Genomic DNA, 24006 nt, shown 5'->3' with positions numbered 1-24006 from the left:
CTTGCTATAGCAGCTTGTGCCTTGAACTCATCCGGCCTTGTCCTTTGTGAAACTGGTGAATCCCTGCAGTGGGAAAGCCTTGAGCTGCTCCTGCCCTCTGCACCTTCCCCAGCTCTCTTGGCCAGTGCACACTTTTGATCTAGTGCCCAAATCCTCCCTTTTATGGCTCTTTCGGGTGCTTTTATTTCCTTGACTTACTGTTAATTATTAGCAAAGTCCTTGGCTAGAAGGAAGCTCCAGGTGAGAGCAGGGCTGTCATGAAGGCAATGGGTCTCCTGCAACCCCAGGTCTTGGTGGGTGCCTGCTTGGCTCAGCTGGAGCTGCAGGCCCCACTTGGGGGTTTGGGTTGGGAGATGGTGATGATGTCCATGGTCTCCAGGATGGAGCTTGGAAGTGGAAGGCCCCTATTTTCCCCCAAAAGATGTCAGTGCCTAATTAAATGAAAGGAGAAAATTCCTGTTGTGGAGTTTTCTGCATCTTTGGGTGGCTCAGGTGCTGTGGGAGATGGGAGCCTGCAGCAGATCCTGGTACCCAGCTCACAGCAGCCTGGGGCAGGGTTCAGTGCCACGTTTTGTTCCATCTCAAATGAAATACTTTCACTTCCAGATTGAAAAGCCCTTTCTTAATGTCCTGCATTGCTACAGGCCTATTCATGGATGAAAAGTTTGGTTACAAAATAAAAAGCCAGGGAATTTTCTTTGGGGGTGGCTGAAGAGGTCCTCTACATCCCCACTACAAAATAGGACTAGAAATGGCAAAACCAAAGCTAACCAGGAAGGAGTCAATTTTTAAAACTATTTTAATTGGAACTTACAAATAGGCCAAGACCCTGCCCCCGCCAGCTCTTGTTTCTTGTTGGATCTACTATGTGCCAAATCCAAAACTGAATCATGCAGCTGGGATTGCAGAGGGTTTAATTACCGTGCGTGGCTGCGCGGCTGCAGGAAGAAGCTTGCGGAGGAGCATCTAACGCCTGGTCCTCACTTCTAAGCCTCCTTTGTGCCAGGAGGAGGATGGGAAGGTAAATGAGCTCCCTTCACCTCCCCCTGAGATGAGTTTTAGCCCCTTTCATATTTCAGATGCACTTCTCCAGAATCCCAGCTGTTGAAGTTGGAGGCTTACAAATAATGCTAAATGTATTTGCTGAGCAGGTGTTGGAGCGGGTGGTATGGAGCTGCTGTCAGGTTGGGTTGAGTGTTTGCTGTTGAAGGTTTTGTGGGTAGACCTGAGGGCACCTCGTCTGTGGGTCTGCAGAGTCTCCGGGCCTGCCCCGTGCCTTGCAGTTGCCTTCCTGAGGTGGCCATAGGGCTCCTTGCTGGGGGGCAGCTGGGGGTGGGCAGGGGATCAGCCCCACGGTTCTGTGCTGGGCTGAGGAGGGAAAACCAGCTGCCTGCAGGTCCCTCTGGTTCCCTTTTGGCTCCTCTCGCACCCTCTGTGGGAAGGTTACCTTGCAGGGAATGCGGTTGCTCATAATTAACAGCTGAACCATTTTTGAGATGTACAAATGATGGAGTCGAGTTTTAGCCAGAACGCTTTTTCTACAGCTCTCTATTTGATTTCTTGCCTGAAAGGACTTTGTAAAACAAACTAGGGGTTTTTTTAATGGTATTAGTTTAAAAAAAGAAAAAAATAGTGCTGTTTTAGAGTCTGTGTGTTACAGCTCTTTACTGACCCCCGCTAGCTTGCAGTCATCCTGCTTAAACAGAAACAGGACCACAAACCAAGTTAGTTAAAGTTAATGATAGGGGAGCTCTTAACTGGATTTGAAATCTGGCTTATATATTACACTGAAGGAGCTTCCAAAGGGTTTTTACCCTCGTGTAATTGAATCCATTGATTCTGATACATTTGAGAAGACTAATTTAATTCAGGGAGCTGATGAATATCGGCAGGCTGACATGGGATGGTCTCTGCATGAGCTGGGCAACGTGTGGCTATGTAGGGGCTAGCCTGGATGAATAGTGTCTGCTTTTAATACAAACTGTCGTTAATCCCTTGGGGCTCCCTCTCCCTGTGTGGCAAGGAAAAAGGAAAGAAATTACTATGCTGTGTGAAAAGGGACTACAAAATGGAGATTCAGGGAGAAAGCCCGTTGTAGCGAGGGCAGGTTTCTGCCTTTCTTCAACTCTAGTTTCACAGCCCTGTTTTGCCTTGGACCCAAGTGTAAGGAGAGGCAAGATATATACCTGATAACACGCATGATGGGAAAGGACTGAAGGATCCTACCTCCTCCTCCTGAGAGCTCGTACTGCTACAGGGGACTGCAAATCCGACCTCACAGTGGGTAAAGCCAATGCCTGGCAGCTCTGTCCTCACCCTCCCCATGTGTTGCATGGCTTCAACCCCTCTTCCAGCAGCTTTGGGGTTCAAAAAAATGCCTGAGTGGTTGATGAGCAGATCTCTGTGGTTTTCTTGAGATTTGGATCTTACCTCTATGAGAAAGGCTGCAGGGTTAGAGGAGAACATGGCCAGCAGGTTTGCTCTCTGGGCTGTGTAGATGCTATTGCAGGGGAGGAATGCTCTTTTCTTGGTTACTTTCTAACATTTGTGGACAGCTTAAGCTAAACCACAAGATCTGCTGCTGGAAAGGTGCTGTGTTCTAGGTGGAGTTTCTGATTAGCTGATGCTGATCTAAGGGCAGCAGGGAAAGGGCTTGTCCTGCCCTGAAGTCCCATTCCCAGCAGTCCCCCGCTCAGCACTGTGCTCTGTGAACTGCAGGGCAGGTCAGTGCTGCTCCCTGATCTGGCTGAAAACTACTCCAGCGCCAAAAAATAAATTCAGTGCAATTCTTCTAACTCAGTGCAGAGTGTGTCCGCGTGGTGAGTTTTGCCCAGCTGGCAAGTGCTTCCTCGGACCAGTCACCAGTAGCAGCTTCTTGGGCTCCTGTGTGGCTGAGCAGAGGACACGGGCTGGCCAGGACACCTGGGCGAGGGCAGAGACGTGCCAGCTGGCCACACTCGAGAGCTTGCTGTAATGCTCCAGGTCCAGCCTGCCCGTGCTGTGGATAAGCAGCGCTGGCTGTTTCCCTGCTCTCACGATTTGAAGCCTGATTTCCGTCCACCTCATAGGCAGCAAAATGACTGTGAATTAATTGGCAGCATGTTTTCATTTTTTCCAAACTCTGCAGGCTCATTGGTTGTACATTAGCTTTTCTCTCGATGAAAACAGCTTCGTTGCAACCTGTCCCCTTCAGGTGCTTTTCTCTGATGACTTTGTGCAGAGCCCTTGCTGCTTACTTTCCTCAATCTCCTTGAATTTTACCCAGACACTGGGTCCTGTTTAGGAAACGCAGACTTTGTCTTCCTTTGCTCTTCAGGGCTGTGATCATAACGAGCTCGCCTGGTGATTGAACTGCGGGCTGGGTAGTGCCCAAGGGAAAATCTGAGAGCATCTAATTGCTAAAGCTGGCTAAAGGGAGCTGGCTGGAGATGAAGCCAGAGAGTTTCTCTTCAGGGAGGTGGCAGAGGCGGAGGGCCAGAAGTTTGGGATCTGTGTCCTCCCATGCTGCTTTCTTCCTCCGGAGGTGTTTGCTTTGCCCTTGGAGAGCACAGCCGCGGGTCAGCAAGCTCACGTCCGCGGGGCACAGGGGCTGCTCCTCTCCCCTGGCAGTTTTGTTTGGCAATGAAGCGAGGGGATGAGGCCTTGCAGGATCTGGCCTCAAGAGCTTCCTAACCCTGAGAAAATTCCCTTTCAGAATTAAGGTAATCTTTTCCTCTTCCAACTCCTCCCTTCTCTCCTGTTTTATATATTTTACCCTTCAGTTGCATCCAGTGGTTTCCAGTCTGCAAGGCAGGACCACAGGTCGTCATTACAGGTCTCTGGGGAAAGAGGGGCTGGCTGGTCACCTCCAGTCTTTGCTTTCCCACTTGTCATCTCTGTTTCGTCTGCTTTTTGTCTTTTCTGCCTTATCCTAACCTCTCTCAACTTTTACTCCTTGGTGCTAGGTTGTCACTTGCCTACTTAACACCTACCCTAGACATCATTCTTTAAAAATATGGCTGTCAATGCCATTTAGGGCATAAAAATCCTGGTGATAGAGGAACGCTGGTCCTTTGGCTTGGCCTTGACCCACCCATGCTGTTGAATCACCAGTTCTGGCAGTGAAATTGTTTTTTTTACTTGCTGTTCACGCAAATCCAACTTGGTGCTCCCAAGCAAGCATGCATCTTAGGTCTGTGGTGCAGAGCAGAATCAGAACCAAGCAACAGGTTGAACCAAAAGAAGATAGGATGGGAAGGACGATGGGAAGGATGCTCCATATCTCTTTGTACCTCTCTGCTCCCCTTCTGCAGCCTTGCAAGGAAAGCATGGGCCTGCATCTCCCTCTAGTGACTTCTCGAAGACTATCTCTTCCTCAGCTGCATGGCACCAGCACCAAGGAGCCACCAGCCAGGGCTGAGGTCCCACTAGCTCTTCTTTGTGCCATGCAGTGGGTTGTCTGTACCCCGTGGAGCTCAGTGGGAGCGCAGAGCAAGCTCTGAGCAGGGGGTGGTGGGCGTGAGGGGCTGGTGGAAAGGCTGCCAGCTGTTCCAGGAGAGGCGAAGGTCCTTCACACCCACCCAACCCCGGGTCCTTCACACCCAACCAACCCAACCCTGGGTCTGTATGTGTGTGGCTCAGTGTCCAAGCCCCAGTCTGAGACACTTAGACTGGTGCTGGATGTAAAAGCAATGTACATTTTAGATACAGGTAAACTCTCTAAAGTTTAACTCTTTTTTTTTTTTTTTTTTTTTTTTTATATATATTCAGAGCTTTTGTCTTGAGTGTAGATATTTCTATTAACATTGCTGTTTTCCTCCATCCATGGTTGGTGCCCAGGCTCTGCTGGTGGTTGTAGGGCTGACAGAGCCATTGCAACCTGTGCTGTCCTGCAGGGACCATTTAGTGTGGCAGCTGAAGACAGAGCGAGTCCCTCGCAAGCCACTGCCTCAAATTAATTTGCTGCAAGCATCCGGGAGGCTCCACCTGGGCTTGCGTCTGCCTTCCCTTCCTGACCCTCAGAGGTTTGCCAGGAGCACTGTTGCAGCTGCTTGGCTGGGGAGATGTGTGGTGGGGGGCTGCAAGCTCCTGTACCATTCCCCCGAGACCACCAGGAGCCTTGAAATATGCAGAAGCAGCAAAATCAAATGCTGAAGGGGCAGACTGATCCCTGGTGTAACTCTATACATTTGCTTTAATTGTTTTAGTAATTGCTCTCAAGCTTGGATTTCTGTCATTAAGCTATGGGCTCTTCTCTTGATGCCCCTTCAGCATAGAAAATTGCAGGGGGGGATCATTGCAGTGGGACCGTGAGAAGGAGGTTCATGTCAGCGTGTTCTGTGCTGAGAACTGGCTTGTGTCCCTTGTGGAGGGCGAGTTTTGTTTTGTAGGTGGCTGAACTGACCTGCCCATCACCAACAGGTTCCCCTGGAGCGTGGGGGCTCCTGCCTGGGGCTCACAAGCCCTGGGCTGCCTTGTGTCCCTTGGCAGCACTCATGCCTGTGGGAAATTAAGAAGCGCAAAGTGTGTTGAGCGGGGGGGGGGGGGGGGGGGGAAGTGAGAACCTCAAATTGCATTTTTTTTCCTTCTTCCTTTTCAGGACTCCAGATCCACTGATTCAGATTTGACCCAGGAGCCACCTTGGATGTGGGAGGATGCCCAGGAGACCCTCAATCTCCAGCCTGATGGGAGCATCCTGACTTCAGTCTCTGCTACTGAGATGCCGTCGGCTGAGGAGGAGGAGGAGGGCAGCCTTTCTATTGAGGATGAAGGCTTTGAGCTGTTGAACTCCACCTATAATAAAATCACCGGCCCTGGCAGGCCAGGGCTTGGCAGGAACAGCCCGTGGGCCGCTAGTAGCTCTGGTGAGTCCATAGTCATGGTTTCCTGTTTCTCCTGCGCACCATCACGATGCCTGAGTACCTGATGGTGCTTTTATCTGCCCAGGACCCTCCACCAAAACACACAGAGCAGCCAAGAAAGAGCATGCCTCTGACCCCCAGGAGGAGAATGTCACCACGGAGAAGCTGATGGGCGATGTGGGCACCCGGCAGAGGCTCTTGCCCAGCAAACCCGGCGATGCCATCACTGATCTGGATGTGCCTGCCGCCTTCGCCAAGGTCTCCCCATCGGCACGTCAGGCAGCTGCCCCCAAGGGGAACATGCCCAAAGATCCCCTGGGGACAGGGTCAGCAGCGGGTGTCCCAGAGCATCCTCCAGTAGCAACCAGCCCCGCTGTCCCAGGGCTCGGGGACAGCACTGCCCACCCAGGACACCCTGTCTCGCCGGTGGTGCACGGGCAGCAGGGTCATGTGAAGCCAGGACCACCGGGGCTGCCGGGACCGCCGGGGCTGCCGGTGAGTGGTGGAGGTGATGGCTGCTGGAGGGGAGGGATGGGTGACCAGGAAGTGGGTGCAGGCTGCTGAGCTGTGGTGCCAGCACCTTGCTGTGGGAAACTGGGCAGGGAAACCTTCTCCATGCAGGCAGCATGGGGCTGTGCACCAGCCTGGCCCTGCAAGAAGGTTTTTTGACGTCCCTGAAGGAACTTCACTAGCAACTGGAGAGGAGAGGATGATTCCCTTATCCCACCTTCCCTAGAGATGCTCTCAAGTTATTTAACCGCATTTTCAATTTTCATTTCACCCTGGTCCTGCCCAGAGGCAGGCTGAGGGGCTCAGAGCAGGGCCAAGCCGTCTCTTCCAGCCTCTGTCCCCCCAGGCGTCAGCCCACAGCCTCCGCTGGCATCGCTGTCCTTTGCTTGTCTGCCACTGCGACACCCCAAAATTTGTGGTAGTTCAAAGCAGAGCACTGAATTTGTCTTGAAATAAGTTTTGATTATTTTTCAGATTATTCATCCATTGTAGTAGATGAAAAAGGGAAATGTAAAAAAATTGGTAAACTTAGAATAGATAAATGTTTAGAGAAGTCATCAGTCTTCATTGAGAAGTAGCTGAAAAAATGTTTTTACATATTTTCACATGTTTGTTTGTTCTGCCAAAATTATTTCCCTAATTTGGTTAGATTTTCTTTACAATTCCTCTAGAAAATTGCATTTCATTTACCCAGTGCCACTGCCAGAAGTGACCACGGGCACCTTCTCCTCACACCCTGAGCAGACACCCACGTGAAAGGCATTTGGGATGCCCTGAGCTCGAGGCTGCCCTGGGGGTTCATCTGGACACTGCAGGGCAGGTCTCCCCACACGGCTGTTTTTATGGCTGTGTTTGAGGGACCTGGCACTAAATTTGTCATCGATGAGCCAGGCTTCATAGGATAATGGTTAAATTTAGGACTGCTAGCTTCCTCCTCAAGCCATCTCCTTGCTGCTGCAGCTATTGCCTGCAAAAACAGAAGAAAATATCAAAAGGAACAGATGCTGAAGGATGGAAAAAATCTTGGGAGTGGAGGAAACGTCACGGTGTTTGACAGCCCTGCTGTGAGCCGGCAGGAGGGGAGGCAGCGCAAGGAGGGGACCCAGCCAGGAGGGAATTGCTTTTTACCCCTGTAGAAAGCATTGAGATGGGTTTTCTCTTGCTCATGAGCATCTTGGGTGGAAACACAGGTACAGGCGGCTCCATCCTGGCATTAGGAGTTTGGGTTTGAGATGCTGGCACAAGCAGGTGTAGGCTTCAAGCTCTGCAGTGGCACATGCCGTCCACAGTTAGAGCTATTACTTTAGCTAAAATTATGTGCTGAGCCTTTCCCAATGTTTTGTTACTGCTCCTCAGGGCTGAGGGCAGGTGGGCTCTGCCCTTGCTGCTGGTCCCCAAAGGTCCTGCTGCCTCCTTAGGTCTCCATCCCACCAAGCCCCTTCAGCCATCCTGAGCCATGGTGGATCTGGGCACGTAGAGCCTGTTTTGGGGCTGCTGCCCAGCCCGGGCACCCTGAATTCATACCCACATGCCTCACTGCTGCCATGCCCCATGCTCGTGGGGATATCAGCAAAGGTATGATGGATGTTTTGGGTGTTTAAATGTATCCTGTGGAAGGGAAACCAAAGAATCAGTGCCCTTGCCTTGGAAAACTTCATTAAAAGGAATTTGAGGGGTTTGCTTTGGGAACGGGACTTTACCTTACCTCTGGTTTTGGCAATGGTGATGTGTGCTGGGCTTGTGGCTCACCCTCTTACTGCGTCACCTCAGGCAGCCTTGCAACCGGGACCTGGGCACAAGGCAGGGTGGGTGTCTGAAGGTGACATCTCTTGTTATTCTTAAAGGAAAGGTTTGGAAATAATAGGGTTTTAGCATCAACCTTTTCACTTGTGGGGTTTTTCTCCTCCTCTTTCACTGGCAGTGTTCATCAGGAAAAGCAGTGGGGCACAGACCTCCAGCCCTACCCCACCACGCGATGGGTCCTCTCCCTCAGTGCAGGTTCATGTACATCTGGTGTGCCACCCTCAGAGATTTTTATGCCTTTGCCAAAACACTTTGAGTAGCTGTTCCAGTTGGGAGATGTGCATGGAGGTTTTTTTATCATCCTGCCAAGTCCTGATCGTGTTCAGGGCATTTATGGACTGTAGACCCTGCAGACAGCATGCCCTCAGTTCCTGTCCTAGTCATCATCCACTGTAAAGGCATTGGAGATCATGGGGGGAAAAAACCAACATGTTGTGAGAAGTGGAAAGTGTTTCTTACTTTAAAAGCTGCTGATTTTTATGATCTTGCTAATCTTCCTTGCAGGGATTTCATTGTGTTGCCAGTATTAAACAGCTCCTTGGCTTTCATAGACAGTGTGTCATGGGGGTTCCCAGCTGTCGGTATGTCCCCACAGGCTTTTCTTTCTCTGTTTTGGTTTCTGTTACTCAAACTTAGCACTGGCTGTTTAGGAGCAGAGAAGTGGTTTCTATTCGTAGGCTTAAATGGAATCCTGCTGGAGGCATGCGGTGTCAGGGATGGCGTGAACGCAGGGGACAGGCAAATGCAAAGCCCTCTCCGTGCTTTCCTCCCGGGAGCCACCCGCTGTTCTGCAGCACCCAGGGCTGCAGCCATCAGGTCATGCCGCAGGAGGAGGGGTGGTGCTGCAGAGCGGTGCTGCATGAAGTTTGCAGGGCAAAACACTGGCTGCCTTCTGGATGAGATCTCTTGGATTGATTTTCATTTTTCTCTCCTGCAATGTTACAACTCTTGGTTTCGTTGTTCATGGTGCTCTGAATTGTTCTTTTTGGTTTGTGCAAAATGTCATCGGCTTCGGAGCTGCTTCAGGGAGAGAAATAGATGCTGTCAAATTCCAGGAGGTGTTGTTGTGCCCGTGGCTCGGTCCTGTCCCTCCACCATGCACTAGGACTTGCGCAGGTTGGCTTTGCGACATTGGTGTTCATGCTGGGGGTGGCCGTGGCCAGTGCCTGGGAAGGAGCAGGAGGAGGAATGGCTCTTTGGCCATCTCAGAGAGGGTCCTGGTGTGTTTAAGTGTCCTTGGTGGAGCACCGTGACCCACCGATGACTGCGCTGGAGGAAAGGTTTGTTGGCGACTCCGTTGGCTGCTGGTGTATCTCAGCTGTGGACCTAGGGCAGCAGGTGTCCATGCAGGAGATGAGCTAAAGGCTGCACCCAGAAGTGACTGGACCCCATAGCTCTTTTGAGGGGAATCAGGGAGAGGCAGGACTTATAGAAGGATCTAATTTATTTCTGCACCCAGGGTGGAGAGGATGAGCCTGTCCTTGCAACCTTGCACTGGGCATGTCGTGCTCACAGTAAAATCCCAGTGACTCCAAACTGGGTACCTTCCTGTAGAAGTGATCTCCCAGCAGCATGCATCCAGCTTCTTAAAGAGGGGTGCTGGGTGGATAAATAGAGGGGCTACGTGGCACTGGGAGGGGTCCCTGCCCATTCTGGTGCATGTTTTAATATTGGGTACAGTGGGCACGAATTGCTTTATTTTACCTCCTTCAGTAATGGTGGACTTGGCAGTGTTAGGTTTACTCTTAAGAGAGTAAAGGATCTTAAGGTCTTTTCCAACCTAAATGATTCTATGAGTCTAACACCCAAGGTTTGAAAATCAGAGCAGAGTTGCCAGCATCGCTGCCGCTGTGTGTGCCATTTGGCACGAACACGTGCCATACATGAACTGAGCTCAAGGGGCACGGCCCCCAGCCCTCAGGGAGGGGCAGCTGAGCCACGGAGCCTTGGGGGCTTCCGATCTGGGCACTTTAGGTGATCAAAGTCCCTTTGGTGAAGCATCCCTTAGTGCCAAAGCTGTTTCTGGACATGTGGCTTAGCTTTTTTACCCATCCCATTGGCACGAGGCAGTGATGTCAGGGCTGGCTGCTGCCCAAGCAGGGCTGCCTCAGTGGTCGCAGGGATGCAGCCATGTCTGTGCTGGGGTGGTGTTATTCAGTGTGGATTCCCAAGCTTGCTGCTGGGCTCAGACGAGGCTGTTTGCAAGCTCAGAACAAAAACGGCGGCTGTAATTGAGGCCATCAGAGCAGCAGCTCTGCAGCAGACATGCAGGTAGACGCTGTGCTGCAGCATGGCATATTGTCAGTCTCTGCCGACATCTTCCAGGTAGATTTCTTTCATCAAGAAAAGCTGGTATCTCCCATCTGACTTTGTTTCTGGCCAGACAGATGCTTCGGTAAGCCCTGAAGCGGGGTCGCCGCTTGGCAAAAATGTGCACTTTTGACTAGAGGTGGCCTAGATCAGATCTCACACAAGTTAGAAGCCGCAGATGTTTGCATCCTCATCCAAACTACTGTTTGAGTGTGTGGCTGTGATCCAGCTCTATGGGATTTTCTTTCTCTAACATACTGCCTTTCCTCACCAGGTGTCAGGAAATGTGCTCCTGCTCCCCGGCCATATGGTCTGGGGCTTTTCTGTGATGGATGCCGCAGGGTTACGCCGGTCAGCTGGCCGAGCAGAGCTGCTTTCTGATGCCAGGGCAGGAGAGTGGGAAGGGAGCAGCATAAAATAGGGTGCACTTTCCACCCCACTGGTCTTTGGGGTGTTTCTCTGAGACTCGGTGCTGCTGGTTTGCTCTGAATCGGCCATTTCAGTTCCTGCTTCCCTGGGGCCGGGATGGCCCTGGCCATGGCACTGGTCACCCAGCCACCATGGGATCTCCCCTGCTTGTGGGGGATCCCCCTTTGGGGTGACACAGCTTTCCTCCTTTGCCTTTCAGGGATGCCCCGGGAGACGCGGACTGGTGGGACCCAAAGGAGACAAAGTGAGTATCCAGGAAAAGATGGGAAGGTACGGGATGGGGTGCAGGGTCCAGAGCAAATACCACGGGTGGTTTGGGTTGATTTGGGTGTTTTTCATCAAGAGGGCAGCGTGAGCTTCTGAAGGTGCAGTCTGGTGGCCCTTTATGTGTGTTCGGAAGCAGAAAGAACTATTTTTACTGGGTATTTTAAGCCCACATTCAGGATTGAGCTGACTGTCTGGACAAGGTTCTGTCTTTCCTCTGAGCCACCTAATGGCTCTGCAGAGGTGGCAGAGCAGGGAGATGAAGCAGCTTTAGCTCAGGTTGCCTGGAGGAGGGATGCTGGCATGTCCCAAAGTCCAGCCCCATGCTATATCCACCAGCTCATCTTGGAGGGACATCTGTCCTCCAGCACCGCGTTTGTCAGACCCACAGCTGCCCGTCCTGCCCCAGCAATCTGGCGCACAGCAGCCTGCACGGCACAGCTCGGTCTCCTGCTTCACACAGCGTTGCCTAGTGCACTGACAGATGCTTGGAGATGCTCTGGATTAAGGGTGGTGCCTCAGTTTCCCCATCAATAAAACAGCAAGAGTGCTCCTAACCACCTTTGTACAGCAGTTTCCATCTTTCCCAAGCTGTAGAGGGGCAAACTTGTTGCCCCACGAGTCATGCCACTTCTGTGTGCGTTAGCTTCAATACCTGTGGCATTTAGATGGGTCTGGGCACAGGCATGTGCGTATGAAGCTCATTCCTTTTGCTTTCCCTCTTGTCAGGGTTATTTAGATCTTAAGAGTTGGTTTGAACCCAGGAATGTGCCTAGACCCAGACTCTGCTCAGAGGCTGACTTGAGTCAGAGCCTGTGTCCGGCTGTGTTGTTAAACCCCCAGCTGGTTTTAAGGAGCTGCCGTTGTCTTCCTAGGGGTACCCTGGAGCCATGGGGCGGACAGGGCCCCCAGGCGACCCGGGCCCTGTGGGCATCCCCGGTGTCCCCACCATCGTCCTCTGGAGGAACTCCAGGGAGGACTGGCAGACGTTCACAGTGAGTTACAGCCGTGGCGGGCGAGCACTTGGGGAGCTCTGCTTACACCTCCCCATCAGCTCCCGTGCAGGCACCTCTCTGCTCTGCTGGGATGAGAGCTGGGAGGAAGGGTTTGTGATGGTTTGAGATTCCAAATCTGTTGGGTGGGAGGACAGAGGCAGGGTAGGCAGGTGGGGGCAGAGGGAGGATGCCAAGGAGAGAGGTGCGGCTCGCTGGGGATGGCTCTGTGGGCAGCTGTCCTTGGGTGAAATGGGATCAGTGTGCACCCTATTTACAGCTGTGCTCACCCAGCTATCCTTCTTTCCCCTGTGACTGACTGGGAGATCTTGGGTCCCCATGGTCCACACACATCCATGACATTCCAAGGGTGGTTGATGTCCTACCTGTGTAGGACTGGGGCCAAAGAAGATCCAAGCTGTGCAGAAAGCAGCCCCTCTCCTGCTCTGCATTGCCGGTCACAAAGCTTTGTTCCTGTTTTCCACCATATCACAGTTTTCTGCCGTGCCTCAGCTGTGTGCTGTGGCTTTGGCTTGCAGGCTTTGTGCCCGTCAAGCTTCTTGCCAAGACAAGATATTTTCTCACCTGAACCCTGCTGCTGTGGGGAGCACAGAAGCGGGGACGGGACATGCAGGGGAGGCAGGAGTGCGTCAGCTGCTCCGTAGCTGGACGCAAATCTCCGTGCACCATGGGAACGATCACTGCAATGACCCAGCCAGCCTCGTCCAGGTTCCCAGACTCCTGACAGCACAGCGACTGCTGTAATTAAGCTTAATTTTGAACTCCCTCTCAAGCCTTGTCTGAGCCAGGGAGGGCAATAGCTGAAGGCACTGGGTTTCTAACCGCCTTAGGCACTTTTCCAACCTGGGGCTGGAGGTCCCTGGAGCAGGCATGCTCTCTGTGTTGTGCATCTGTGACGTCCCTCTGATGGGGCTGCAGCCTGTCCGGATATCAGCTGCTGGAAGCAGATGCCAGGCAGGCTGGCTTGCAAGGCAAGCTGGTGCAATGGGCAGAGGAATGGGCCAGTGAGAGGCCAGGCTCAATGCTCCAGCTCTCTAAAAGCTTTAACGAGCTTGGGCAGGACATTTGGCTTATCTTCAACTCCTTCATTTGTGAAGAGGGCTAATGGCACCCTCTGCTCCAGGGCAAATGCCTTTAATGTTGGCAAGACTATACAGTGAGCAGGACCTCTGCTCTGCCAGCACAGCGCACTGGGAGGAAGGGACTATGCTTGCTGGAGGGACAAGGTGGAGACTGGACCTGTGCTGGTCTGGCTCTGAGCTTGGACTGACCAACCAGAAGTCCTTGGGCCAGACCTACCCCTTGCAGTTTTGTGTTGGATTGGATCAAAGCAGCTGTAGAAGATGAACACCTGCCTTAGAGGAGATCAGATTCCTCCTGGGAAGTGCAGGAGAGCTGATCATTGGGAGATATCTTGGTTGACCTGGAGGACCTCCATTTTCTCCTGTCCTCCTGCTGCTCTAGAGCAGGTGCTGTGCTGTTATCCATGCTCACAAGACCCATCGCAGGTACGCAGTGCAGGACCAGAGTAAGCGGGGATAGGAGAGAGTCAGCTGGAAGTGTCGGCTGGGAGAAGCCTGCAGTGCCAGAGAGCATCTCCATGCCTGCACCAGGGCAATCGCCTTCCTCCCAGGGTGTTTGGGGTAGACATCTGCATAATCAATTCCTGTTGTCAAGGCATGGTTACAGCACTTCACAGGGCCACTGATGCTCTTTGCTCTGCACATTCAGTCAGAATTGCATTTTTGTTTTCTTGCCTGCATTTGGAAAGGGACCTCAGGCCTTGTTCTTCTGCAGGCAGAAACGTTCATGCCTATGGATGTTGCTGTACACTGTGATTTCTCTGGTGTACCACCACCTTCGGCGCTTAGGCATTGGGAATGCTGGAGGAAGCAGACAGTCTCATCTGTGTTTGGGAAGCCGAAGCTGGAGGGCTGCCGGGGCCCTGGCCGCAGGCTCCCGGGAGGTTTGCATGCTGGCACTTGGCCCGGTGCTTTTGGCAAAGTGCCGATCTCGAGGGGAAGGCAACGTCTGGCAAGGATGACGTGGGGCACCCGAAAGTCTTGCTGGGCTATTGTGCCTGTGGCCGTATGACCCCGTCGGCGGCATTTTGCTCGGCAGCAGGAAACGGGAGTGCAAAGCTATGGGCTGGGTTTTGCTAATCTTTGTTGAGATAGCACAGGGGTGAAAAGCTGAGTGCTGGCTGCTGTGAGGATGAGGGGGGCTGTCTGCTTCTGCAGTCCTCTACAACTTACTGGGGAGCTGGAGAAATGCTGTTGCTTGGGACAGTGCTGCTCTTGTGAAGCAAGTGCTTGTGATTTGAGGGCTACAGCGGGGGCATCCTGGGCTGCTGGGGTTTGTTGTTGACTCAGCCTTTGGAAATGCGAGTCAGAGGAGCCATCTCTCAGGCTGGGAGATGTAATGCAGTATGATGGACCGGGAAAGCAAGGGATATCAGTGACTGTCCCAGAGCAGTTATGGTTGTTGGGATGCTCAATAGCTTCTCCTGTTCCTTTCCAGTGAAACAAGCCTTTGCTGCTCATGGGAATTCACCAAAACCAGCTTAAGGCCACTGCGATTCTGCCCCAAGCCCCTGTCCTGTGTTTTTGTTCATGACATGTCAACAGACATTGGGTTTGCCAAGAAGTTGTCTTGGTGTAACTTGAGGGGCAGGAACTATTGTTGTCTTGTTCTGGCAATGTTGACTTCAGTAATGGTGGAGTCCCAGAAGCTGCGGAAGGAGGAAGAACTTGAGCTCCCACAGTTATTAGGGAGCTTATTCTGCAGCGCTAGAATCCTTTCCCAATACCTTTAAAAGCAAGAGGTCAGGCTGGGAAATGAGTGCTGGTAACTTTAGAGCAAAAGAAAATATTGCTCCATACAAAAAGGAGGCAACCTTTAGGGATTTCCTGCTCCTGAAAGGCCGGCAGCTAATGCAGCCCTGTGGCTGCGTGGCTTTATGGCCGTGGGGTGGGCTGGGGAGGGTGGCCACAGGGCGGCCAAGACCATGCTGCAGGGCATGACCTGCTCCCTGCAGACCTGTTGGAAGGGTTTTCTCTGCCCTGCTCTCAGGCTGGCGTTTTACAGGAGACAGATCCATACGGTGATCACTCCCCATCCTCCATCCCCTCCATTTGCTTACGATCCCTGTATCCATCACGCCGCTCCCTGCTGACCAGGGCTGCAGCAAGCAAAGTGCCGACTATTTCCTGCTGAAATTGCAGAAGGCAATTAATTTCTCTTCCCGCTCCTTGGCATCTGGTGCTCCGAAATATGAGTTCACATCTCCTATGGGATTTTTTTTTTCCCCTTTTTAAATGGTTTGATTTTTTTTTTTGAAGCCTAATGAAATAATATCCTGTCCCAAGTGAATCTGTGTTCACTGATTCCCGAGACAAGGCAAAAGCATTGGCCATGCTCCAACTCCCCAAAAAAGTTTTTGTGAGCAGCTTTTGAGGGAAATGAGAACTGGCTGGACAAGAGAATCATGGCCTGGCCCCGGCAGGCTGGCAAGGACTGCACCCGTTCGCTCACAGTAATCAATTCGGGATCAACTTGAAAGGAATTGAGATGCCTGGTGCGGCGTTAGAGCTAGTTAAATGCATCCATCCATCATCTGCCCCTGAGAGCCCTGCTCATTCTTAGAAATATTTCCATATGTTGAAAGGTCTGTGTTTATTTTCGTTAATGAGTTCCTTGGCTTTTTCCCTTCTCTCTCCTCTGGTATCGGAGGACAGATCTTTGGAGGAGGGGACAGGAGGGGGGTTCCCGGCGCCCCCGAGGCTGAGCTGGGAAGCACGTGGGAATCCTGCCCCTCTGGCTGCTTGGGAATTGGGGTGATGAACAAGGTGGGGCTTTTCTTAGCCTTTGATGCAAGCCAGGATTTGGAGGAGCTGCCTGGACCATATGTCTGGGCTCATCGCAGGGAGGAGGAGGAGGAAAGGTGGGGTTTGCCTCCTGAGTGTGCTGCTGGGAGGGCAGGAGGATGGCTGGTAGTTGGAGATAGACATTGTTTTGTTTCCTGGCCATCTCCCAAAACTTGGCGAAACCTGGCTTGGAAGTCTGCAGAGAGGAGGCTGCACCTTCAATTTTTACCTTTACACTGGCTTTGAAATACGATGGGATTAGCCCACCCTGTGGCTTTTGGGTGTTTTTTATTTCTTTGTGGTTACCTGGTCTTCTGAAAAATTGGAGGTGTATGAAAGATTTGGCTGCTAGGAGCAGTGAGGAAAAAGCCTGCTGGCCATGACTGTCGGAGCATCTCCTCCTCCGGGGCTTCAGATGGGGGCTGGTCAGGATGAGGTTTCCCACCTGGGGCAAACTGCAGTGTCAAAACAGCTGGTTTTAGTCCAACCTGGGCTAAATATGATGGTACCTGCAGTCACCAACAACACGTTTCTGACCTCTCCACATGCAAAGCATTTCTGGTGTCCCAAGGCTGCTAGGGCATCCATGGGGGAGCTGAATTTCAGCAAACTTCAGAAGTGGTATCTCTGTCTTCATTTGCTAATGAGGCCAGCAGTTCCTCATGTCCTACACGTTGTCCTCAGGTTAAGCCTTGTCCTGTGATTTGCGTACACATAGTATAAAAAAAAAATAATTAGAAGACCGTTTCGTTGCTGTGTCTTCCCAAGCAACAGGAAAAAGACTTTGAACCCAGCAAAAAGGGATTTAGGGGTTTTTTTAATATTTTTCTTCCTCCCACCCCCATTCTTCTTTCAGCAATCATCGTTTTACCAGCTTCTACATGCAGGCTGGCCGGTGAGTATCACTGTTAAGCAACTTTCTGTCGTTTGGTTTTTCCTCCACTTGGTCAGCTGAGTTTTCCTGTCTCCAAGCACTTTCTCAGTGAGATTTGTTTTACCAATGTTTCTCTTTTTAATCCAGAGAAAACCTGGAGCCCCCGGGCCCCCAGGACATCCAGGGAAAACAGGAGCACCTGTAAGTAAGAAAAGCCCCTGTGTCCCCTCCGTGGCTGGGTGCTGCTTGGCCCCGCCACCACCCCGGCTGGCCTGAGTGGGGTCTCTGAGCTTGCAGAGTCAATGTTCCCAGTCACTTGCACAGTCCTGGCCTGCCCCGAAAAATATCTGCTGCCCAGTGGCTTCTGGCATGCTGTAATTAAGGGCCTTGGGATTGGTTTCAAAGAAGCCTAATGGTTTGCTTGTCTGCTTCCCACCGAAACCCGGGTGATGTTTGATATCTAACTCCCCGGGTTTTGCTGGCAGACACAGCCCCTGCCGCTCTGTCTCTGCCAGCTGAACAGTGCTGTCTTATCTTCCCCAGGGCATCGGGTTCCTACCCCCGTGTTTGGATAGGCACCATGTGGATCCCTCCCGGAGGCACAAAAACAAGCCAGAGAATGGCTGATGCAGTACTTGTGTGGGGCCAGCCCCATGCTGGTGGGTCTGCAGCCCCCGGGATTGCTGGGTGATGCTTCCCCCGCAGCTGGCCTCTGCGAACAGGGCAGCGCCATGAGGCAAAAGAAATGAAGGCAAAACTCCCCGTCCTGACCACCCGTAGGGCACCAAAGCAACAGGGAAACAGATCTGTGGCTGCCTCCAAACCTGCCCTGGCCACAGACCCCAGGAAGGCGGGCAGGGTGTGCTGAGGGATGCGAATCCTCCCACTCTGCCCTTCCCAAGGCTGCCTCTGTGCATTGCTCACTGTGCTCCCCATGACAGCCTCCGCAGGGCTCGGGCTGCTCTCGGCACAGAGCAGGGTGGGGGGGACACGTTTATTGACTCCATCCCTGTTTGTGTGCAGGGACCCTGTGGAGATCCGGGGGAGCCGGGCGAGAAAGGCCAGCGGGGGTACACGGTGAGCGCGGGTGCTGGAGGGGATGCCTGGCTGCGGTGGGGTGGGGGGCTTGGCTGTGGGTAGAGCCTGGTTTGGAGAGGTTGAGTGTGCCCTCAGGGCTGTCCTGGGGACCCTTGAGACCCTGTCCCTCTTGGATCAAACTCTGGAACGCTGGGTGAGGGAGAATGGTAACAGTCAGGTTTGCTGCCGGTTTGGGAATTGTGCAAGGAAATGTGTGGCTGGTTTGAAGGGTCATGGGAGGTGATGCCCTGGTCCTCCCTCTGGGGACCTTGCTGTGGCTGGCAGGGGTGGCTCTCCACAGCAGGCTCATTCCCCTGCCTGCGTCCACGCTGCAGCTCCTCCTGCCCTGTGCTTGCAGCACCCCGCTCCAGCAGGTGCATGTGCTCAGTGGCTGCTCAGCACAGTCCCTTTGGGTGCTGGGCTCTGCCATGTGTCACCCGATGCCCTCCCAGGCAGGTGGGCACAAGTTGGCATGGTTGTCCTAAAAACCTTCTGTCCTTTTGTCACCTTCTCAAAACCATCCACCTCCTTCCCCGTGGCTCTGGCCGAAGGGGTGTGCAAGCTCGGCCTGTGCTCCATGGTAGGAGCTGCTGTGCAGCGTGCCCTCGTGGGACCCGGCCACCTCCCCTGGGACCGAGCGAGCACAGCTGCCTGTGGGGTTTGGATGCCCCTGGGTTAAAGGAAAGGAGAGCAGATGTTCCAATCTCACAGCATCACTGGAGTTTTCCACCCACTCTCCCACCTGTGCTCGCCGGTATCCAGCTCTTGTGGGAAGAGGTGGTGCATCCCGAATCTTGTCCTTCTCAACAGAGCCCATGTGCAGGTGTCCCCAGCACCACCCTGCCTCTTGCTCATTTGTCCTGGTTGCTGCTGGGCTGCTCCGAAGGGACAGCAGCGCCCATCCCTGCTGCTCCTCATCTCTCTGCTCACCCATCTACTGGATCAATCGTCTTCCTTAAGCCCTCCAGTGTTTCTCATCCTGCGTAGCACCTCCCCAGCGACCTTAACCACAGCACCATGGTCCCCTTGGCTCCCTCTCAGCAATGACCTTGCTTTCCTCCTGCCATCTTCTTTGTCATTGTGTCTTCCTCTCCAAAACTGGGGTGGCTTTTCCTCCGGCTTGACAAGAGGAGCCAAGGACAGGCTGGGCTTACGTGGATTGATGCTGATTTGGATGGGCTGGCGAGCAGTTTGCAGGCTGGTTCCTGGCAGCTGTGTTGAACCTTTGAGTCCCAAAAGCTCATGGCAAAAGTTAGAGTTGATATCTCGGGCAAGAAACGCAGCTACACCATCAGGCGCTGTGTGTCTGGCTCTCTATCACCCGTCCTGCTGGTATGTGTCCTCTCACCCCCAGCCCCACTCCCTTGCAGCAGGGCTGCACCCCAGGGATAGTGTTTTACCAGCTGCCAACATCTGGAAGGCGTCACTGACTATGTTAAGCTGGTTGAGTGTAAACACTGGAGTCTGTCGGTGTAGCTTAGCCAAAACGTGCCAAAGTTATTCTCATTCTTCACATAAACAGGATCTGCGAGGGGAGTTAACAGTTTGGGGGGGATTAGCACAGAAATGGAAAGGAACAAATTTTTTCCACCCATCACAGTCCATCTGCAAGCCTGATGTCTTTGGTTCGGGAGGCTGTGTCACGGCTGCAGCCCTGTCCCCGGCCCCCTGCTCTCCTGCTCCTGCTTTGGCATCGGCCAAAGGCTTTGCGTGGCAGGTTTCCAACAGGGAAACTCAACTCGGCTTTGGACTCTGCTCTTGACCAGTCTGGGGTGGTTTTTTGTTAAGGTTCACATTTCTACTAGACCTTGGCCCAAGAGGTCTTTAATGCCCATTCCAGCGTGTCTCCGCTCCCTGCTCTCACTGCCCAGGGGAGGCTGATTGGATGACAGCAGGGGCAAGGAAGAGGAGGAAGGATTTCATCCACCTGTATCAGCCCCTTAGCACGCGGTTGGGTTGGGTTTGCCCACGGTCTGTTTGGCATTTGGCCCATCTGCTTGGGCTCGCCTGCCACAGAGCACAGCCAGAGGTGCGTCACAGGCCAGGTCTCTTTCTTGCAAATTGCAAATAACGATAAATATTCCCCAAGGCTGGGACTGGAAGTGCAATGGGGCAAAAATACTGGCTTTTAGGCTGGGTGTCCCAAGCATACATGGCCACTAATGAGCATGGGGGATGTGCGTGGCTGGCTGTGCGATCCTGAAGCCCTTGGGGGAGGGAGATGGAAAAGCAAACGTCCCCAAAACAAGCTTTTGTATTTTCACAACCAGATTCTTCACTTGAGAAGTAAGTGAGGCAGCTGCATCTTTCTGCCCTTCCTTCAAACTCTGACTTTACAAACTAAAACAAAGTACAGGTTTTGGACTTGACCAAATGTTCCAAAATTTTTGAGAAATCCAAACAATCAAAGTGATTTGAAGGGAAATATCTTCTCTTTGTTCCAGACTGCTCTTTATCCTGCCTTAATTCAGAATTGCCAGTGAGCTAAGGGGTAAAATAAGCTGACCATAAACTTTAGCTGGTGGTGCCCAGTCCAGAGGATCTGCTCAGGCTCTTGTATGTGGGAAAGCATCAGAAATGGCTTTGAGTGTAAGCCCCAGAGCCAAGAAGCAGATGCAGAGGGCTTTCACTTGACCTTCTCTTAACGCATTTGCTTCTTTCCTGCCTTCTGCTTTGTTTCTTGCTGTATGGCTGCTGGTTGCAACTCTCCCACGGTTTCGGTCAGAGACCCTGGGCAGATCCACATGCCCAACGCTGTGGATCTGCAGTGCCTGGAGGCACAAAGCTTCTCCCCCTGCCAGCCCTCGCCATCTCCTTGCGAGGTACTTGGTGTTTAGCAGGCGTCGCTGCAAAAGCATGAGGCAGGCGGAGCTCAGAATTTAATTTATTGGTTTTATAATGATGTGGATTTTTTAATTTTCCATGCTTGGCTTTTTTCTCCCTAGGGTGAACCTGGGCTCCAGGGCTTGCCAGGACGTGCGGGTTACCCTGGCTCGGATGGCTTCCCTGGCCTGGATGGCAAACCTGGGCCGTGGGGGCTGCCGGGAGAGCAGGTAAGCCGCAGGCAAGCAGGCGGGGCCATGGCGTGGCTAGTGTTGGGATGGAGAAGTTGCAGCCCCAAGCCCCGGGCAGGAGACAAAGGGCTCCTAATGCTGCTGCTCTTTATGTTCACTTGCCTCCGTTAACTAAAATATTCCTCCTAAGCCTACAAACCCACGCAATCCTGGATTAGTGCCTCGAGGTTCATGTTTCCCAAAAAAAGGGTTGTAGAACATCACACCTGTGCATTAAGGTGCAGCTGGGATAACCCAAGTGCTGCAGATCCTTTTGTGGTGGGCCTAAGCATGAGGGCTGGGCTGCTCTTCTGCTTCTGAACCTCCTAGTTGCTTTTACAGGAGAAAATAACTGGGTGGGTGGAAGAAAGAAATGAGAACAATTATAGACTGCCTGGATAACTGGTCACTTGGTGGTCTGATGGTCCCTGCCCTTTTCCTGACCACCAAGAGCAATCCCCAGGGCATACAGGCAATGTGCCTGGGCTGGGAGCTTTCTCGAGGGGCTTTTGGAGGATGGTGAAAGGGACCAGACCATGCTAAGAAGTCTGGGGCTCCCAGCAGCTCGCTGGCAGTCTGCACAAGGGTGGCCATGGGCAGGAGGCAGCAGCTGCCAGCGCAGTGGGGAGGGGGGAGCGGGGCTGGAGCTGGACATGGGTGGGAGGCACTGGGCAGCCCCTCAGCGCCCACTCTGCTCCTTCCTCCCTCTCCCCAGGGACTGCAGGGCTTCCAGGGTGACCGGGGGCTGGCTGGCGAGAAGGGAGAAGAGGTAAGCTGGCTGTCACTTGCTCAGCCACTCGGTGCTGTGGGCATGATTCGGTGCCAGCCCCAGTCCAGCACGTACACTTCATGCCAAGCAGTAAGAGATTTTCATTACTGGTTTCACCAGTACTGCACCACCAGTGCATGGTACCCACGTGCCCCGCAGACTGCGGGATGTGATGTTGTGTTACGGTGTGGGATGCCCTATTGCCACCCTCCAGCCACGTGAGATCCGGCTGGTGGCCGCCCTCGCTGCTGTGCCCACTCAGCCTCTGGCCATGCGGGTGCCCCGTGCTCCGAGCTGCCCCAGCCCAGGTGCTGCTAGTGCATGTCGCTGCGGTTCCTCTCCAGGCTGTTTCAGGGGTTTGTCAGCCAGGATATAAAATGTCCATAAAAAAGTGAATGCTAGTGGTTTGTCACCCTTTTTTTTCCTCTCCCCCCACCCAGTCTTTTTTTAGCTAAAATTTTTAGAGCTGCCCAGGAGATTTTGCACTCCTCCAAGGTCTGATGATACTGGGGTGTTTGAAATCCAATTTCTTCTTTTTGAAACAGCAATCCCACATGGTTTATCATATATCTTTTCTGGCCTGTACTTTGTACCCTCTTGCCTGTGAGCATCATCCCAGCATTCAAATGGAGAATCTCTTGCCCTTGGGCTCAGCCTCTCTGCACTTGAGCACTCAGCAGCTGTGGACACATGAAGCTTTGCACCGCTTGCATGGGCCCATGAAGCTTTTCTTTTTCTTCCCTACTGCTGCCATGTGCAGCTCAGGGCACCATGGCATCCTCCCAGGCACAGGCGTTGGGCATGGCCCTGCCACCCAGTGCACCACTGCCGTGGAGAGCCCAGTCCCAGCCCTGTGGGCGCTGGGGCACCTCCATGTCACGATTGCGTGTGGCATGGTGCAACACTAGCTTGGGACGTGGGAGAGGAGTAGCCACAATGGGGTGGCACCGTGCTGGGGACAAGCAGCCAGACTTTTCTTCTGGGGCTGCCTCATCTAGCACAAGTTTGAGGGTTCCCATCCCCCTACACCACGTTGACGGTCCTTTGGGGCACAGCAGCCGCATTTTAGCTCCCGATGGTCCAGCTGGGGCTCACACATCCTTGTTGTTCCCGTTTCAGGGTTTCTTGGGTGACCCTGGACCAGCTGGGGAGAAAGGAGAGAAGGGGGCGAAGGTGAGGTTGTCTGTCCTTGCTCTTCGCAGCCCTGTCTGGGTCGGGCAGGGGGTTGCTCCTTCCCTGCCACGGCCCCCAGCCCCAGGTCATGCTCTCCTCCATTGCTCAGGCTGCTCTTGGCTTTTCCAGGGGGTGAAGGGAGAAAATGGCCCGCCAGGTCCTGCTGGGCTTCACGTGAGTTAATGGGGAAGCCGGGGGTGTCTCGCGCCCTGCCATGCCGGGATTGCTCCTTCCCTCCATCCCCTGTTCTGGGCCGACCCCTTTGCTTATCTGCGATGGCCCCTGGCTCCGGCCCACGTTCTCCTGGCTTTGGGCAAAGCCCTCATGGTCTCTGTGTTTTCCCTAACCCTCCTGCAAGGGATGGGACAAAGGCAGCTGCCACCTCGGGGTGGGCACCTCGCTGACACCCTGCTCCTGGCTTTTCTCCCAGGGGATGTCGGGTCTGAAGGGTGTGACGGGCTTCCAAGGCCCTGTGGGGCCAGAGGTGAGTGATTTTGCTTTCTCTGTGTCACCAGCCCTCCCCGACAAGGTGCAGGAGCCTGCTGCTCCCCACTGGAAAGATGGGTCTGAGGAGGGAGGCCTTGGGCTTTGCAGGTCACTGGCACCACTTTATGGTTCGCTCTTAGAAAATCCTTGGGTGTTGGGTTTTTGTTTTGTTTTTTTTTTTTTCTCCAAGAGCTGGACCTAAACTACATCTGTATCTTTGTCCTGGAGGTGGCTCTTATTAATGGGGATATTGCCTCAGAGCAACCAGGCACATTGTCCCTCTGCACGTTGGGGACAGGAGCCTCCCCTCACTTCCAACATCTCGTACATGGACGTTTGCATCCCAGCTCATTCTCCTGGCTAGTGATAAAATGAGCCTTTGCAGAGCCCATTGCATCATGGTTTATTTTAGGTGACCACCTCCAGTTGAGATGAATCCCAGGCTGACAGCACCTGGGTTTTTCCATGCTGCTCTCAGCACACTGATAGCTTAACTGCTGCCACGTCTTTGGGAGGGATCCCAGACAGGGAAGGGTTTA

General features: G+C 53.1%; 1 protein-coding gene across 1 annotated transcript in view; it reads left to right on the top strand.

The window, feature by feature from the left end:
• The window catches only part of LOC309597889 (uncharacterized protein), a gene marked incomplete at both ends in the record, with an annotated part of 62600 nt that overhangs the window by 16016 nt on the left and 22578 nt on the right, over positions 1 to 24006 (top strand). The window contains 12 exons of the mRNA XM_082327875.1: positions 5579 to 5843; positions 5926 to 6335; positions 11092 to 11136; positions 12032 to 12151; positions 16892 to 16930; positions 17057 to 17110; positions 17933 to 17986; positions 20932 to 21039; positions 21755 to 21808; positions 22928 to 22981; positions 23111 to 23155; positions 23412 to 23465. Of these exons, the coding sequence (XP_082184001.1) occupies positions 5579 to 5843; positions 5926 to 6335; positions 11092 to 11136; positions 12032 to 12151; positions 16892 to 16930; positions 17057 to 17110; positions 17933 to 17986; positions 20932 to 21039; positions 21755 to 21808; positions 22928 to 22981; positions 23111 to 23155; positions 23412 to 23465 (1302 nt within the window). The remainder of the gene's footprint in view (positions 1 to 5578; positions 5844 to 5925; positions 6336 to 11091; positions 11137 to 12031; positions 12152 to 16891; positions 16931 to 17056; positions 17111 to 17932; positions 17987 to 20931; positions 21040 to 21754; positions 21809 to 22927; positions 22982 to 23110; positions 23156 to 23411; positions 23466 to 24006) is intronic.

Source organism: Platalea leucorodia (genome assembly GCF_965183815.1).
Source record: "Platalea leucorodia genome assembly, chromosome: 15".
Classification (NCBI taxonomy): domain Eukaryota; kingdom Metazoa; phylum Chordata; class Aves; order Pelecaniformes; family Threskiornithidae; genus Platalea; species Platalea leucorodia.
The sequence above is the reverse complement of the archived record's forward strand: the minus strand, read 5'-3'. Positions and strand labels throughout refer to the sequence as shown.